The 18964-nt window shown below is 33.2% G+C and overlaps 1 protein-coding gene and 1 long non-coding RNA gene across 3 annotated transcripts in view; both read right to left on the bottom strand.

Moving 5' to 3' along the window:
- Sol1 overlaps positions 1-18964 on the bottom strand; it is a 240512-nt gene that overhangs the window by 85962 nt on the left and 135586 nt on the right. For both annotated transcript variants that reach the window (XM_069055430.1, XM_069055431.1), the window contains exons 6-7: positions 7527-7683; positions 7035-7094 (exon numbers count right to left, since the gene is read on the bottom strand). In XM_069055430.1, the coding sequence (XP_068911531.1) occupies positions 7035-7094; positions 7527-7683 (217 nt within the window). The remainder of the gene's footprint in view (positions 1-7034; positions 7095-7526; positions 7684-18964) is intronic.
- On the bottom strand, positions 3157-4199 carry LOC138136291 (uncharacterized). The gene is made up of 2 exons (XR_011161241.1): positions 3927-4199; positions 3157-3823 (listed from the first exon to the last, which is right to left on the bottom strand). It is a non-coding gene; the product is annotated as an uncharacterized lncRNA (long non-coding RNA).

The raw sequence follows: 18964 nt of genomic DNA, 5'->3' as shown, positions 1-18964 counted from the left end.
GATTTTAAATTTCAATTCTACGTTAAATTCTGAGTTTAGAACGTCCTTTTGTCAACACTTATCTCTACCTGTCATCGTTTTTGACCTATGTCATTTTTTTCGCAAAAAAGCGAGGTTGCAGGGCTTCATTAAAAAATTTATAACTCCTGAACCATTGGAAATATATAATTGATTTTTTTTATTGCATTTCTAAAGTTTTGCCCAATTTTTTGCGCTACTAATGATATTTTTTTTATGTTTCATATGCCTACTGCAATCTTTCAAAATTGATAATCAAAAAATGTCGGAAACTTAATTTTTTTAAACGGCAACTACCATTTCTGACACTAGATATAAACGTAAAATTTAATTTTAAGGCCACTTTAGTTAATATTATGTATGCCTGTTTCCAGCCGTTGTGGCGGATGTACACTTCTATTCAAAAAAAAAGCGTACACTTATTGAGAGCTACTGTAAATGGGGAAAAAATTAATTAATCGTTTCCAAGAAAACGTATTACTGACATTTTGTATGTATGTCAAATGTGTGAACACTGTTTTTTATAAATTTTTAAATTGTTGTTAGATTGTTGAGAGTTGCCTTTTTCCATAAATTTGTGAATAAAAGCTTGAATTGTGTTTGTAGTACATAATTGGTAATACATGCCTAATAAATAAAGCAAAACATTTATACACATTAAAATCTCTGAAGAATACATCGATCAAATCCAGCTATCATCACGGGTTTTGTTACAGGTTTCTAAGTAACAACAATTAAAAGATAGGTTTACGATATGGCAATCTAGCCAAAATTGTGCTCACTACTTGTACTTGTACTTTCTGAATAGAAGTGTACTTAATTTCTATTTTTTTGAATAAAATATTCTTTTTCTTTTATCAAGCGATTGTTTAATTTGAATTTTTATTCAAAAATCGCATTGCAATAAATAGTAGATATGTAACAACAGAATAATAAAAAATAAGCAAATTAACAAAAAATATTTTAGTGAATTTTTTTTTTTGTTGTAGTGAAAAATAAAATCTTGTATGCACCACGGCGTCACCGAATGATTACGCCCTTCGAACGATATCCATCTCTCGGGCTAAAGCCCTCGAGCTGGATTCATCGTTCTCCGGGCGTAATCATCGTTGTAACGCCCTTGGTGCATAAATAGCTATAAATTCACATTATGTATTATCAAATTAAAGTTGACGCGCGTTTCGACAGCAAAACTGTCATCATCAGAGCGACGATACCAAAACTAAACTAAAATTAGATTAAACTACCTTATGTACTAACTACTTAATCCATACCATGTTGTCGGTTCTTCCTCTCTTTATCGGTGTTTCATACATTTTTAACTATTCCTAAGCTTTCGTTTTTCCATGAAAAACTCACTGGAGTTTATTAATAAAGTCAAGGATATTAAATTGCAAGAAGGACAGTTATTGTTATTGTTTGATGTTAGTTCTCTTCTCTCTTTCCAAGTAGGACACTTCTACATTTTAGAATCTGTACTTCTAGAGATAACGATAATATTAAGCTGTCTTCATCTGAGTGAGACACACTCTGTATACTGTATTGCTAAAAAATTGTGGCCTATACAGATTTTCTAAATGAAAATTATCTTTTGCCATGATTTTTAATCTGTGATCACTATAAAATTATGGCAGCACCATTAACGAATATCATAAATTTATTTCAGGCCATCTTTCCTGATGCTTGGAAAATTGCTAACGCACCACCTCTTCTAAAGGGCGGCCATAATAAACTATCGAGCGTGAAATTTTTAGTTTGACCGAAAAAATTCCGAACAAAAAGTGTTTTCACCAGTTTGTGGATTGGAGGGGTACAAATTAAGATACCTATTTTTTCTAGTTTAATTCCATCGGGGACACCTTCTAGACAGTGGAAAAGTCGAAAGAAGTGTTTTAACTATATTTTTAAAATCGTGTTGGAATCTAATTGCTTAATAACTGCAAAAGTTATAGATGTTCAAAATTGATATTGTATGACATGTTTCGTTGAATTTTCCCTGTGAGGCTTTATTTCGGTATTTCTTTACTATTACTCTAAATTAAAAAATACCAAAAAAATACGAGAATTGAATTATCGATAAAATGATGTTAGGTGAGAATAATAATTAATTATGATCATATAATTCTGATTCGCCGAAAGTACCGAAACGAAGAATAATTAATAAAATCGATAATATTTAACGACAATATGTAAAATAAAATTTCATTATTTCAAATTTTCATTAAAAAAAGTTTTGTAAAATCAAACAACCTTTAGTTGGTTTTAATTTGTTTGAAAGTGTTTCTTTGTAAAAAAATTATTATAAAACTTAGAAACAGTCTGAGTTCAAGCACTTATAACGTGAGAAATGTTTGAGATAATTTATGAGAGACCATTTAATCAGTAATTCAATCCTTAAAAGGTTCCTATCAGTTTTTATAAATTTGAAGTCATAATCGAGAACTCCTGTGAGGTTTTTTCCAACTAATTTGAACGTCTCTTGCGTTTGCAATTATTGAGCAATCCCAAATTTAAGCTTTGGCTTGAGAGATGATTTTATTCACCACAAGACCATGTTTAGAAACTGAAAATCTATCCCTCAGTTTAAAAATAAGCATCTTCAAATCTGCGGTAACGTTTGAATTGCTTAGTCGATCGATCTCTGATATGATTAGGTATCCCGAGAAGTATTAGTCCGGCCGAAATGTTGATTATGGACAAATTTGTTCAGAATTTAATCAGCTACAAATAACATCAAGTCATGTTCACAGAAGACTAAGATAAAACAATGTTATTTGATCAATTTGTTTATTTTTACTTTTCCATCCTGTAAAGGGAGTGGTGGATGGAATTAATTTGAAAAAATCAACTCTTTATTTCTTAACTGGTGGAAAATAGTTATTTGTATAGCAAGGCTGCGAAATCCTACTTTGACGAACCGAGAGAAAAATTGTCGTCAAGGCCGCTTTGCGGCCGAGACAAGACAATCTCGAGGTCGTCAAAGGATTTCGTAGCCAAGGTGTACACAACATTTTGTGTGCAACCCGAAAATTTGTAATTATAAAATGAACAAGTAAAATTTCCTTCACTGTCAATAAAAATAAAGTCGGCCTACATGTCGCCATGTCGCTATGGAAACGACATAAATAAAACAATTCATTTTGAGAAAAATTGGAAAAATGTCGCAAAAAAATTACAACGTTTTTGTTCCGTCTACTTCCCCAGATTGTGCAGTGTCCAATTTAATACCAGAAAAGTCCAAACGGCAGTACGATAAGTGTTACAATGACTTTAAAGAGCAGTGTAATAAAAATAATGTGAAAACGGTGTCGGAGAATGTTGTTTTGGCTTATTTAATGGAAAAATCAAAAACTGTGAAAAGTTCAACTTTATGGAGTACATATTCAATGTTGAAGCTCACGCTGAACATACGGGATGGCATTGGTGTTACGAAGTTTCTGAAATTGGTACCTTTTTTGAAAAAAAGTCAGTTGGTTATCAGGTGAAAAAGTGTAAGGTATTGACACGAGACCAGATCAATTTGCTGTATAATCTGCCCTTTTTTTTAGGTCATTTTAATCATGGGAATATTAGGAGCCATGCGAAGAGACGATGACGAACTAACCAAAATGTCTATCGATGACATCAAGGATGAACATTCTGTATTAATAGTGGCCGTTCCTGACACAAAAACTGACATAAAACGAACTTTTACTGTCACCAATCCAGAATTTGTAAGATTATACCGCAAATATGCAGCTCTTGTTCCGTGTACTCATCCAGAGTTAAAAAAAGATTATAAATTGTGCAGTGTCGCATTTGAAACCTGAAAAATCGAAACAGCAATATAAAAAATGTTACAGTGACTTTGAGACTGATGTAACAAGAAGAATGTGAAAACCCTGTCGCATAATGTTGCATTGGCTTACCTATTTACTGGAATTTATTTATTGTGGCAGGTAAACGTTAAATTCTGTTATAAGTTTTAGGTTATTTTAATCGTGGAAATATCAGATGCCGTGCGAAGAGACAAATAAACCAAAATGTCTGTTGATGCCATTCAGGATTCAGGATATGTTACTACTTACTAGATATTTCCCTTTTTGACCGGTGGAAAATTAACCTAATTCATACGTGTCTGTTCTAGATCGATCTTTTTTACCGACTCGTCAATACGTCAATCATCGAATCATCAGGCGACCACTCCATTTGAAATTGGCGGGAACTTCAAACCGGATGAAAATTCTGTACTAATAGAAGCCGTTCCTGACACAAAAACTGGCATTAATCAAACTTTAACTGTACCCAATCCAGATTTTGTAAGATCACACCGCAAATACAGAGATAGATATGTTGTAATTGTGATAATAAATAAATATTGAAATGACTTTTACTTTTACGGCCGTCGTCAAGGCAACGGCTGCGAAATTCAATTTCGCGGCCTGCTCTAGGCACGCGAAGTGCTTATTTCGCGTACGGTTGCACACAAAACTTTTTATCTTCATGCGGTCGAAAATCGTGCCTTTGTGTATCTCTATAGAAACGGTTGAAGTGGCTTTTTTTTAACCGGACTTGAAACACTTCAAATCCAAGGAGTTGAAATGTCCACAGATGGCCGTTCAATGTTAAAAAGTAAACTTTAGACTTTAGTAGACTTTACTAATATTATTGAACTTTCAAGTACTAATACGAATTACTGGTGCCTTAAAATTTGAAAAGTGTAAGTTTGAAAATTGTTATTCTACTGTAACTGCAGCAAAAGAAAATAAGTGAGTTCATGTCCGATCTTTTTTTTTATGATCCGCTTGAAGATAAAATAGTATAGGTATATCATTCACAGTAGAAGGTCTCTTTTTGTGCTTCGCCCAGTTGCTACCTCGGCTTCGTCTCGGTCTTCAATTTCTGGGCTTAGCACAAAAAAAATTCACTTCTACTCTTAATGAAGTAATCTGCTATTATTCTGATTTTTTCCACCAGAATTCCTTGTTTAGTCGACTATGGGGCGTATTTTGTAACTGCTCCGTTAAATTTTTAAGGCAGTTAAATTAAGTTGTCATAGCAAGGACCAATCAGGGTTTGAAATTTTAAATTTTAAAAGACGTTCAAATTTTAACGCCCCTTTAAAAATTACAGAATACGCCCCTATGACGCATATATTATAAATAAATGGATTAACTCTATAACTTTCCCAAGATCCTTGATATGTCTCTTTTAATCACGTTCCACCTAAGGTACAAAATCTTCTATCTCTTCGACTTCACCGATTGAAGATCGAGGATCTGTGTCTACTAATTTAACTTAATTTACTCAGCTGAAGTTATGGACACGACTGGTCAGATGGATTGTTACTCCCGATAGTAATCGTAGTTGCACTGGTTTTTAAGTTTTTTGTGTTTCACGTGGAGTGTTCTTATGACTCTTATTATTTTCCTTATTTGTAAACAATCAAGTTGTCAAGTACTTAGTTCTCGTGCGCTACCGTTTGATGATTTTAAAATATTCATTAGTGTATTCAACTCACTTGAGTGTCAGCGTCTTCAATCTGATTTAAACGCTATACAAAGGTAACGTACAAATTGTCTGAACTTAAATATTAGTAAATGTCAGTTTCCAGGGAAACCGCAACCCCTTCATAATACACTGTATAGTGTTTAGTTCGCTCTAAAATTGTTTCTGACTTAGGACTCTTATTTATAAAAGTCTGAGATCCATTTTGAAAATATTTTTGCATCATGTTTTTTCCTCTAAGTTTCTTACTTGTACGTAGTCGACTTAAATGTGCGTCATTAGTACAACATAATTCGAAAGTGTTGCTTATAATTACAGTAAACTTTGCCACAATCGAAAAGTTGTTTTGTAGGTTAACAACAGCACATCGTTGACGTTTCTTTTACATCCGTGAAAAATCTGCTTACCAGTGGCGTCGCGTTTGGCAATAAGCTGGTGAATTAGCCATGCTTATGAATGTAAAATGTTGTGCACAAAATTTAACCACGAGCTACTGGCTTCATGTAGAACTCGAAAAAAATATTTAAAAAATTCTGTCAAAAAATAAAATGACATTTATTTTTTGAGCTACAATTTTTTTTAAATTGCTTTTAGTTTTCTACGTACGCAGGTAAAATTGTAGCTCAAAAAATAAATGTCATTTTATTTTTTAACAGCATTTTTTAGATATTTTTTAGAGTTCTACATGAAGCCAGTAGCTCGTGGTTAAAATTTGTGCACGCATTTCAAAAACATCCTGTATAAGGTTAGATTTAAACAGCTGATCCGCGACTCTTCAACGTCAACTTTGAGGATACATTTAAATCAACACCCGATATAATATAACAAGTTTTTAATAGTAGTAATAATTTAATACCGAAGAGAATCTATCCAACTTTCAGGAAATGAAACAAGTTATTAAGACACCAATAACAACAGCACCCGGTAGTGATAGCTTCCGTTGCTGAATTAAGCAGCCACCAACTGGGAAGTGTAATCAATTTGAATTATTTTCAGAAGTAAAGCACTCTCAGAGTATTATTTTCTTGTTTCTTTAGAATTTCGTTATTAGATACTTCCCCGAGAAAAATATGTACTTAGGTAATATAATAACTTTCGATCTTAACTAATTCCATGAAATTCAGCTGGAAAGCAAATTATAAATTTAAGGCGTACATATTCCCACATAATTCGAAGAAATTTCCATAGATTATTAAATTTGATTCTTGTGACTCTTTTGATGTTTATACTTGTTTTGAATTTAAAAAGAAATTTCGGTTGTCATTTCAGCTCACCAGGGAAATAATTTTTATATTAAGAAAAAATAATTTATGAGTGCTCATCTTGCGATGCGAAATACCGCGTTGAGGTTATTTTCGGAGCGATGCAAATTTCGTTCGAAATTATTAATTTCCCTTGTTTATTTTAAAAATAAAATACATCGACTCACGATTGTTGGTATTTTTTTGTACCGGAAAAAAATTAAATTCGATTTAGAATTTCACTAGTTAAGTGTGACATTAAGCGATTAGATTAAGCAGATTTCTCACCTTAAATCTCCTTTCTGCAAAGCAACCTCTTCAAACACTATACGTATCCTCTCTTTATATCTGCAAACAATATAAATCAATTTTAGAGTCCATTAAGGTACGTTATGAACTTTATAATACACCCAGGATAATGATAAATCATACACTTAAGTGTAATCTCAGATTAATAATTTCCTATACTTAACGTTCTTCTCGGTAAACTTCCACTATAGGTGTATACACATAGGGACTCAGGAAACTAATTTAATAAAATGGCGAACAAACTGAAAATGAACAGCGCAACATCTTCGGGGAAATAAACTTAATGATATATCTCATAAATGGTCGAGGGTTGAAGCGGGTAAAAATCCACTTCAGATTGTTTTATTTTCTGACTGGGAAATCTTTTATGCTTTCAGATCTTGGGGTATTTAGTAACATGTTGTAACGTTGCTCCCATTAAGTGTGTTTATCTTATAAGCATTAAGCATTAAGAAGGGGGTGCAAACAAACCTAGCTCGGAAGCGGTACGAACAGCGGATGTTCTTGGGGTAACTTGAAGGATATCTGGGTGAGTAGAACTTTCCGTAAGACTGAGATTGGTCGGAACTGAGAAACTGGTAGTCGCACATGGTGCTGGGCAGTTTCAGACCGTCTGTTTTGAACAGTCCTGGAACAAAAACATATATGTCTTATTAATATCAGATCACATCAACAACAGATTTCTGGAATAGGCGACGTAGAGAAGTGGGATTTCTCCCTGTGTTAGGGACGAAGTGGATTAGCCAATAATACGTCAGAAATGTTGATCGTTTTATAATATAAGCAACAAGTTTGTCTAACCAATATTATCAACTTATTTAAATTATTTATAACAGCCGAGTTGTCGTTGTGCATAATACTCGTAATAATTGAATGGAAACTATAACCTAAACACTTCAAGATTAAAATTAAATTTTCTAACTGACAAAATATTTTTATATTGATTAATTCCCACGTCCATCAAAAGTGAGTGTTCAGCCAACCAGAGCGCTTGCTTTCATCTAATCAAAAATGTTTATCGAGATAACTACGTCCTACTACTCTGTCATCTCTGAAAAGTGATTAAAATTGCATGCTATTCCTGTCAGATTCTCAAATTGTTTTTAATAATTGTGTTTTTAATAACTGTAGGTATTATAAAGAAATAATTACCTAACGTTAAAGTTTGTATTCTGGAATTATCTTACCAAAAATAACACGACCTAATTTTTTATATCTGAAAATCGCATTCATGAATCTACTATCCAATGAGAAAGCTACGTTTATTGTTATTACCATGGATACATAAAATATTTCCGGAAATATTTTTGACAACTCTAGGTGGAAAGAAAAATATTTCCAGTATAACAAAAATTGCAAAACTTTTATTCAAATTACTACATTTTTATAAATAAAAGTTCAATTTGTTGAGGAGTTAAAATTCTACAGTCTTGATATATATTTTTAAAAAACTTTAGATACATTTTTTGTCGTTCACTGATGGTTAATGTATTCATGCGATTTTCTTGCCGAATATCCTTCTGCATAAATTCATATCCTGAAAATTTTATTTTCGTGCATTGCTGACAAAGTAATTAATAACTTTGTCAGCAATGCACTCAAAAAAAATTTCGGATAGAATCTATGCATCGGGATATTATAAGTGATAAATTTCCCAATTTTCACTTAAACATTTTTATTCAAAGGTTAAACCCTCGAGCTAAAGCTCTCGCGCCTAACCAGAATAAAAATGCTTAAATTTAAATCGTAAAATTGTCAAAGCAAAAAGTTTTCGTGAAATTGGAAAATTTATCCGATAAAAAAATTAGTTATTTTATCGTAGGTAGTTGAGTTGAATTTGGTCATTTTTATTCTGATTAGGCCCGAGAGCCTTAGCTCGAGGGTTTAACCTTTGAATAAAAATGCCCAAATATCAACGAGTAAAATTGTCTAAAGCAAAAATGTTTAAGTTAAAATTGGGAAAATTATCAAATATAAAAGTTGGGTCGTGTTATTTTTGGCAAGATTAATTCCAGAATACAAACTTTAACGTTAATTATTTATTTATAATACCTACAGTTATTAAAAAGTGAAAACAATTTGAGATTCTGACACGAGTAGCATGTAATTTTAATCATTTTTGACAGACAGACAAAATACTAGTACGTTTTTATCGCGATAAACATTTTTGATTTGATGAAAGCAAGCGCTCTGATTGGCTGAACACGCACGTTTGATGTATGTGGGAATTAATCATCAGAATAACATTAATAGGGACGTTTTCTTATGGAGAATTTGATGACTAACATCGCTCATCGGCTGCAATAGTGGTTCAATAAAAAAAAATAGGATTTGGGAGTTACTGCAAATTCCAACATGGTAAACTAATTTTGTTTTCAGCTGCAATACTGGCATCCGTTAATTTAATATTCCTTCAACAACAAAAGAAGAAGTGGCTATTTCGTACTATACTTCCAAGTACGGAAACTTTAAACGAATTTACAATTTGTTATCTCTAAAAGAGATTTATCGAGTTGTGCCACTATTACAGTTTACACTCCATGACCGATATAATGATATTTGTAAAATTGTGATAGCTTTAAATCGTCTCACACAATGGATACATTTATGATGATTATTATCTTTAGAAAATTATTGATCCGGGAATACTTAGGTTAACGCGTTGAAGAGTCGATTGTGAACGCACCACCGGATTATAACTCTGATAAACTGTTTAAATCTAACCTCACTTTTTGCGTTGTTTGTGTTTTTAATCTGCAATTTAATTTGAAAAATCAGTGGTTCATTCACAATCGACTCTTTAACGCCAAATTTAAAAAAAAAAACACCTTTAGGCACGTATAGTAAAATAATCTTTTTTTGTTCGACACTGTCAGAATTTGAGAATTTTCTCCTATGTGAACGGATTTTGATAAATGTGACAACTTGTCAAAATGAAACATCAAGTTAATTTTAAAGATTTTAAGCGATTTGAAGCCTTTAAGGGGCTCGTCAAACAAAAAAACCTTGTATTCAACTCGTTTTTGTAAATTGGACTTTTTTTGGCACTCGTGGGCCTTTAAAACGCTCGTTTCACTCGCGTTTTAATCTGGCCCGCTCATACCAAAAAAAAGCCCAATCTACACACCAACTCGTTAAATGAAAAACTATTTGGAAAAGTTTTTGTAATATTATTCAAGTTATGTTGTTTACTTGCTCTGCCAGATTCATCTTTGGTTCTTTATAATTCGTAAAATATTTATTAAGGTAAAAAAATTCCACGAAACTTCATCAGTTAGAGTGAAAACAATTTAAGGAGAACACGTTGAGTCATCCAGATCTGTCACTGATGTTTTCTCTAGTGGCGTATCATTAGCGTTCTGAAATGGGGCTTTTATTTGAATTATTATGATGTATTCAGCCTTGAAAAAGAAGAAAAGAACTGATTCTAATGGAATAAAAAACAACCCAGAAATCACGAAACACAACGAAACGAATACTGCCAATGCAAATCACAAAAGAGGACTAATGTACGCGACATTCCCCTTTGTGCTTCTTTTCTGATTTCCGTTTTCTTTGTTCATCTACCTTTTTATTCACCTTCTCTTTATACCTTTTGTCGCCGGTTCGTCTTCTCTTCTTCTATCCTTCTTCTAAAAATTGTTCTTGTGTTTCACCTCTCTCTCATCCCATATAAACCATTCCCCGTTTATCTGTATCTTCCTGTATCCTATTTTCACCCTTTTTGCTCTATCTCTCTCTTCTTTAGCCACCTCTCTTACTTCTTTTGCGTTTTCTTTTCTTGTTTTGTCAAATCGTCATCTGGATACATCCTTTCACCTTTTCTTTCCTTCAACTTACACTTATTTACCATAATGTTCTTTTTCCGCTCCCAACTTTCTGTTTTTGCCAGCATCATCTTATCTTTATTTATTTTAAATGGTTCCCTTATGCTCACTTTCACCCCTATCTCCCTTTCTAACCATTCTTCCACCCTCCTCTCTATATTTCCTCTTATTCTCCCTATTCCGGTTATCATAACATACTTTTTCCTCGCCTTCATTTCTCATTGTTTCATATTTTCCTCTATCATTTTCATCCTTTTCATTCAATCTGTCTCCTCCGCCTGCCATGTTTCTTCTCTGCGTCTCATCTCCTCTCTCACTGCCGCTAATTCTTTCCTTAGCTCCCTCTTCTCTTCTATCACTGCCGATAATTCCTTTCTTAGTACTTTGTGCTCCTCTTTTATTCCCGGCGTATCCTCTCTTATCTCTTTAATCATGGTTTTCATCTCATTATCCATTTCCTTACTTTTATTTCCTTCTTCGTTTCTAATTGGGGATCTGCCCGTTCTCAAACTATTTCTGAAGGGGTTCGTCACTTTTTCAGACGTCCTACCCTCTTCTCTTTCTCTCTTGCTGCTTTCTTTCCTTACTTTCGGTGATTTCGGCGTGCCCTCTCTTTCTTGCCCGCTGCCTTCTGCTTCTCACCTCTCACTCACCCATCGCTGTTTACGTTAATAATCTCTGCACTTTTTTACTAAACACGTCTGCTCACTATCGCTGCCAGACCAGAAATCCATCAGTTACATGTCATACCCTATGGATCTGAATTAGAAAGTTGTCAGAATTAGTTAAAAAAAAAGAATTTCTGAATTTTCATTCGTTGAAATTCAAATCGTTATAGCTTGTGCAATTTTCAAATTATTGTAATTTCACAGGTATTGTCATAAAGAACATCCAATCTACATGCGAAAATATGGATAACGTTGAAAATTGATTAATAAATTTAGTAGTATATAGCGTAATTATTTTATTAACAGAAAATGTCAACACGACTCAAAGAGAAATATTTACTACACTTGTATTTTCAACAGCTGACAACAATCAAATTAGGTTAGTTTTATCTGATGCAATTTATTAAAAAATGGTGATGTATTTTTTCATCCGCCATTGTAGACGAGTATAAAGTGGAGGTGGCAGCAGGGTTTCTGTTGTATTATATGAGATTTCATAATTTTACGATTAAACATGCATGCTTTAATTTAGGGTGGCATAAACCGAGCTTAATAATAAAATCAATAAACCTTAACATACGTTCCTAGTGCAACGATTTCATACAAATTACAGTCTGCTGCAGTGGTAGTAAATACGGCTGGAGTTTAATTGGAAAGGTTGAAATTTCGTTTTTGATTTTTGATCACGACCTGAAGATAATTAAAAAGACCTTTCGTCGAATTATTTTCAGAGAATGGATCTACTGATGCTGACTGTACGATTCCAAAGGTTTTGAAGTTCTTTTCATTAGTTAAATTGGTGGCGTTCAAATAAATTAAAATATGGCCTTTGAATGGTTTTCATATAACGTTCCCTTTAAATTATTATGCTAAATACTTGTTTCATCTTTAATACAGAAGCTGTATCTTGTTCGTTATATGAGTTCAGAAAACAAATAACTATGGGGAGCGTGCCAAGTACCTAGACGAGAATTATACGGAACTAGATGTGCACTCCGTAGAGTATATTTATTTACTCTGGAGACGATATTAAAATGACGTCATGTCGTGAAAACAAACACTTGTACGAGAAACTGATGTTTGCTGGTGGTGTAGTAGATTAATTAGAAGTTAGAGTTTTTGTAAAAATAAATTCGCGTAAAGGCTGCCAACACGTTGACGGACAAACCGCGGACAGATTCATTATAAAATTCGATAAAGAAAAATGCTTCGAAATTCAATTTCACACAACGTTTGAAACAATAGCTAAATATAAATTAAGAGGGCTCTTTTGCATTTCACTTTGTTTAGAAAGCGTTTCACTACAGTTAAACGTTATTAATGATCGTGGAGATTGATGCTACCAGCATGAAATCAAGCTGATTCATCTGCGAACTCCGACACAACAAATATACTTACTATCTTATACAATTTGTATTAATTATCTCCGTCACAATTAATGCAAAATTTCAAGATACGAACTGCTTTGTTGCTTTAAGCTTTATTAATGAATTTATTTGGGAAAGTGCTCAACGCCGGAATTAATAAGATGCAGAATGTATCATTTCGACCTGAATCAGATTTCTCGAGTTTAATAATGTCAAGTGATGCGCACTGAAATATATTTCAAAACAGTTCATCCAAATAATGAAGCAGTTGTAGTTATTTTGGTAAATACATGAATGACGACGAACAGTTAATTTTAGGGAGAGTTTCGGGATATGTGTGGAATCTTTTATTATGTAGGAGCAATTATGGTGTCAAAGTGATGTCATCTGGCACCAAATGATGAAAAAGTTGGAGAATTAAATCGAGATTTAAAGTTGTTAAATTTGTAATAAAGGCAAGTAAAATAAAAAGAATTGGTAATTGTTCACTTTAACTACTTCTGGAATTTTCGCGTTTTTTCTGGATAGACAACCTCAAGGCGTCTTCCTAGATCGTGTCCCACCATTCGAACCTTGTGCAAATGCCTTTTTTTCTCTCTTGTTGTGTTTCAAGGTCGCGTCAAGGTCGCGCCAAGTCTTAGTATAACTAAAGGGTAAGGAAAATTTTCATTTGCACAAGGTTTGACTGGTGGGAAACGATGTAGGAGGACGTCCTGAGGCTGTCTAGCCAGAAAAAACGCGAAAATTCCAGAAGTAGTTAAAGTGAACAATTACCTTAATAATTATACCGGTTATACAGGGTGCATTAAAAATAACGCATAATATTTACACCACATGACTCTATGGTGAAATAGAGCAAAAAAACTCTAGTACCAATTTGCTGTTAACTCTCCATTCATGTAGTTATTAATAATCAAATTTGGAAATTTGCTTCGATTGAAATGGAGAAATACCTACATTTAAATAGCATCAATAAATTAGTTCATCAATTTTGAATCTATTGCAACATCGCATCTAAGCTAGAGTGATTTTTCGAACTTGAGTAAAGTCAGAAAGTATACTCTATCCACTTATAGATTGCTTGACAACAAATAGATCCGGCGCGAAATTTAAAAAAATGGAAAGAGCAGGTTCACACGTGATGTTTTATTATTATTCTGGATGTTTGTACTTAGGAAAGACGAAAGAAAACTTCACTATAGTAGGAGTAATATATTTGGTTTTATTAATACATACAGGGTATTTCACGAGTATAATGCAACCCACAATACATTTTCGAATTTCTGAAAAAAGTTGGCTACTATTCAGCTTTTTTTGGAAATGGCTAAACACAAACAAAAGGTTATTTAATATTAATTTAATGCATGAAAAAAAAAATTACCTGTGTATCATTTTCGATGTTTACAATGTCACTTAAAGTGTTCATTATACTATGTAGATTCTTGAGGTACGCATTCACTTCACAAATTCAACAAAATCAACAAAAAATCGCAACGGAACAGATCAAAACAGCAACACGATCAAAACTAATAACTTTTAAAACCAGGGAAACGCAAAACAAAGCTGTAAAGATGAAATTCGCAAATCTAAATGCTTAAACGGCTGACAGCACTGATAATTTCAAATTTGAAATGTCATAATTTATTTTTCGCGTGGATTTCATAACAACCAATAAGAATCAGCGGCGCGAATGTTTCAAAATATCACCAACACAGTCTATGATACTTTGTAAATATTTTAATGTTGTGGTTTGGGTATTTTGTTATCTAAGGATATTTAACAAACAGCATTCTATAGTCCATGTAATACCCCAAGTCAGTAAAATATCCTTTTCTAACATAAAAATTTTGGATAAAACGGACAACTACAGCAAAAAAACGTATCTCTGTTGATTAATTGAATCTTGTTGTTTTATATAATATCATGCATAACATGGGTGATATTAATAAAAATAAGCAAATGCTTCCAAGCATTTGCTACTTAGTATTAGCATTTGCTTTAAAGTAAAAGCTTTTGCTTCTAGCAATTGCTTGTTTTGGTATGAATAAAGAAATCCTCTTGACGAAAGCATATGCTAGTGACTTGACAAGTAATTGCTTGCCGTTCAACGCGGGGCGCCAGGAAAATGTATCCAAAGTGGTGCCTTGTCTATAATTTTTCCCGTGACAAATTCTACAACATTCGATACAATTGGTTGACTTACTTCCATGAGTTCAGCTACCCCAATCTGAAATCCTATAAATAGTTTAACACTATTTATTACTCTATGAATAATTTAATTTTTTTTACTTGGATCAGCCACGTATCGCAACAATATTTTTATTTTCATCACCGAAGATAAAGTACCACCATGAGTTTCTTCATCGTCATTCCCAAGAAAATCAGCAATCCACTGAACAATTTCATTTCGGAAATGAAACAATTTTACATCATCTTCTCTTGTAATGGTATTGTCTTTCCTTTCTTTGTAAAATTTACGGTTTCTTGGCACTTGGAACATACTTTTATGGTGCTTTAATAGCCGATTTATAACTACTAGTACGACACGAAGGAGAATGTCATTTATCCTAGCAATTGTTTACTATTTCAAGCAAATGCTAAACTTTATTAATAGTAAAAGAAGCAAATGCTAATATCGTCAAGCAAATGCTTTCTAAAACGAGCAAAAGCATTTACTAGCCAGGTCTCACTAGCATTTACTACACTTTTATTAATATCACTTAAAGCAATTGCTTATAAAATAGTTAGCAAAAGCATTTGCTACCTTTTATTAATACTGCCCATTAATTTAAAAAATATTCGTCGACCAGATTCAAAATAGAATTTTTTGTTTTGTATTCAACGTAGAATTTAGGTCCGTTAGAGTGGTATAATTTTGACTTAGCTCGTGAAACACAGTATACTTGACATTTAATTCAAATATTGTTTTTTACATTTTTTGTCGTGGTTCGTGAAGTTGAAAAATATTGCTCCATTGAGGCGTTTTCGTTTTAATTTAAATAAATTTAAGTTAATGTGGTGATTTGTTGATGGTTGTCAGTTTTCGTATTACGAATCATTTTTTTGACTTATTGCGATTCCATTGAAGAACACTAATCGGAGATCATGCCAATCTTGACTCAATTTTCAAAAACAGAGAAGATTTTTGTTAGTCAATTATGTATTTTTGTAATTTTTACTATAAAAAAATTCATAAGCTTTTTATTCGTCATTTAAAACGGTAATGTTATGGCTCCCACTTTTAATTCCGTCCGTACGATGTACTTTTGGAGTTGGGGTGTTAATTGATGTTTTATTTTTGAAAAAATAATTTAATAATCCCCTTTCATGAAAATCATTGTTTTTGCAATAAACGATTTGTGAAAGCATGAATGAATTCGTTTTGAAAACAAAAATGTAAATATTTGTAATGCATTTAACTGGTACGGGTTTCTAAAAATCCACAAAATGTCACAATTTTTATGTCCGTTTTTTTACTCCCTATTCTACTTATTTTGCTTGTAACAAATAGGAGGTTGTAAAGGAAGCGTTGTCATTATTAATTATTGACAATTAAAATTTGCTATTACAATATGTTCACTTTTGAGCAACAAATTTTCATTGTCCAGTGTTTCTTCAGCAATGGAGAAAGGCTTGGTCCTATTTGACACCTCGAGTTTTTGAGGAATTTCAACAAAAGTTTCCGGACTTTCAAGGCACTTAACCAACAACTTGCCCAGAAAGTCTACAAATGCGTAAACATGTTTTTGGAAACAGGTAGGTAGTGTTCTGCGCAAAAACGGCAGTAGACGACCGACAAAAAGATCAGCTGAAAATATTGAAGAGGGTGAACAAAGAATAATTATTGTAGAGATTAAAACCCAAGAAACTAACCTATCATTTGGTACAATTCAGCTTATCCTTAAAAAAGATTTGCACTTTTTTCTCTATCGTGTGTCTGTTGTGCATGAAATTACTCCTTCACAATAAGAGCTCCCACAACCGACAACAACCTCTCTGGATAATATTGATTGATCGATGATCGTTGGATCTTGGATCGATTTATAAACAAGCGGCGTGCGCGTGCTCCGTGCTCACCGTTGACGTTAAATAAAGGTGTGGGAGTTTTAAATCTCATTGTTTCATTGCACTAGCTGAGGAAATTCTTTTACAACCAACAGGTTACACAAAATTCTTTATGAAAATCAAGATTTCAACATTCTCAAAATCACTAACCTAACTTTTAAGACCGACATCTGTTAATTGAAATCCCACGAATTGCCAACTGAAATGTTCGGTCAGCGCCTACTCTATTTTTTTTTCGATCTCACGGTATAACCTTACTATGGCAGCGGCAATTTTAAACAGTCAAATCATGCAACATATGGTTCAGTTTTATTGGCGTAGTTCTCGGTGCTCATTGGACGAACCACTGCAGGTCGAGACACGTCTAAGTTTGAAACGAATGTGACGCGCGCGATAAAACTGAAGAACGTTAAAAATGACCATCATGTTATGGAGACAAAATAACTATAAAGCGACTAGGAAGGCTAAAGATAACCGTCAGCGATCAAATATGAGAATTTAATAGAAATTTTATTAGAGACGACGTTTATGGTAAATTTTCGTTGATATGGGGAAGTAAAAAAAGTGTTTTATTTGATGTGTCCTCTTAACAGTAATTTTAAGACCAATGCCGTGGATCGCGTCAGGTGTAAATTATTTACAGTATTTACTAAATATGGGAAGTATAAAAACCATGAAAACGGCCGATAAATTTAGAGCATGCAGTATTCAGCATTCAATAAGAAGAGAAGAAAATCGTCAGAACAAACGTGAGCTCTTGAGTATAAAACTGTTCTCCGTACAATACTTCTTGTAGATCGTTTGGCTCACAAAGCCCTCGAAAAGTTCAACTTAACTGCATTCCATTTTAATATATTCCATTGCTCTAGCAAAAACGTAACGCGCAAATTACACCTATCTAGTCGCGTTTTCAACTGGTGCTGTTCAAATTACAAACGTAAAAAACCTCATTACAGCTGTGTACGACATTTGCCCCTTGGAGTTTCGAATAACCCAAAGCCGAAGTTGTAATTTATTGTGGAACCAGACAAATTCGTGATGCTTAAAACCGGAAAACCATAATTACTTTCCGACAGATAAATACACTGCATTAAAGTTAGAACGAGTGTAAAGCGTCTCGTTATTAAAATAACTTTAACTTAAATTATAATGTCGCTCTCTTTTACGACGGAAAGTGAAATTAGTCTGAGACAAATTATAAGTTAAGTAAAGTATGGCACATTTTGCGCTATAAGGTAAGTTACTGACGACAGGAAACTCTTTGTGTTAAAGCTCCCTTCAAAGCAACGAGCGCCACTCAACTACGTTTTATTCTTCGCATTACAAAAGATTCTGCACAATATGTTGATAAATTGTTTTTGTTTAGAGCTGGAAATTGTGCACAACTTGACACTTATTTAAAATTTTGACGTATTTATGTGATGTTAGAGTAAATTAAAAAAGTCGTCCCTAATAAATAACAAAAGCAGCATAGAAACGCAGTCTGGAGCTACGAGCAAGGAGCGAAGATAAAACTATTTCAAACAGGAGTTGTCATAAAGGATTTTTCCCTTGCTGAAAGGTAAACAGTCTTATTTTGATTCGACAGATATCGAGCGGCGTTCCGAGCTTCGAAACGAAAGCACAAAACATTTATTTTTGTTCACCAGAAAAAACAACATTTCTAATTCCATCTACATTTTTTCTTACTCTCTAACACTAACTTACTTTATTTGTGTTTTGCTCAAATGAAAAATAAATGTTTAAATAAATGGTGGCAGTGTCGGGATTTACCGTTTGTCCTGTAATATAAATTTTCCTGGTGCTATTATGTAAAAGAGTGGAGTTTATAAATAAACATTCAATATTTGCATGTCTGAATAACACAATCTGCATCAATAGAGCTATGAATTTCAAAACAATAAATTCAAGTCTAAATGCGTTAGTAGACAAGGTTTATTGCCTTATAGCGACATTTTGAGCCTATTCCACATAATTCTTTC

Source organism: Tenebrio molitor, chromosome 8, assembly GCF_963966145.1.
Source record: "Tenebrio molitor chromosome 8, icTenMoli1.1, whole genome shotgun sequence".
In the NCBI taxonomy this organism is placed as follows: Eukaryota; Metazoa; Arthropoda; class Insecta; order Coleoptera; family Tenebrionidae; genus Tenebrio; species Tenebrio molitor.
This window is presented reverse-complemented; position numbering and strand designations above follow the sequence as displayed.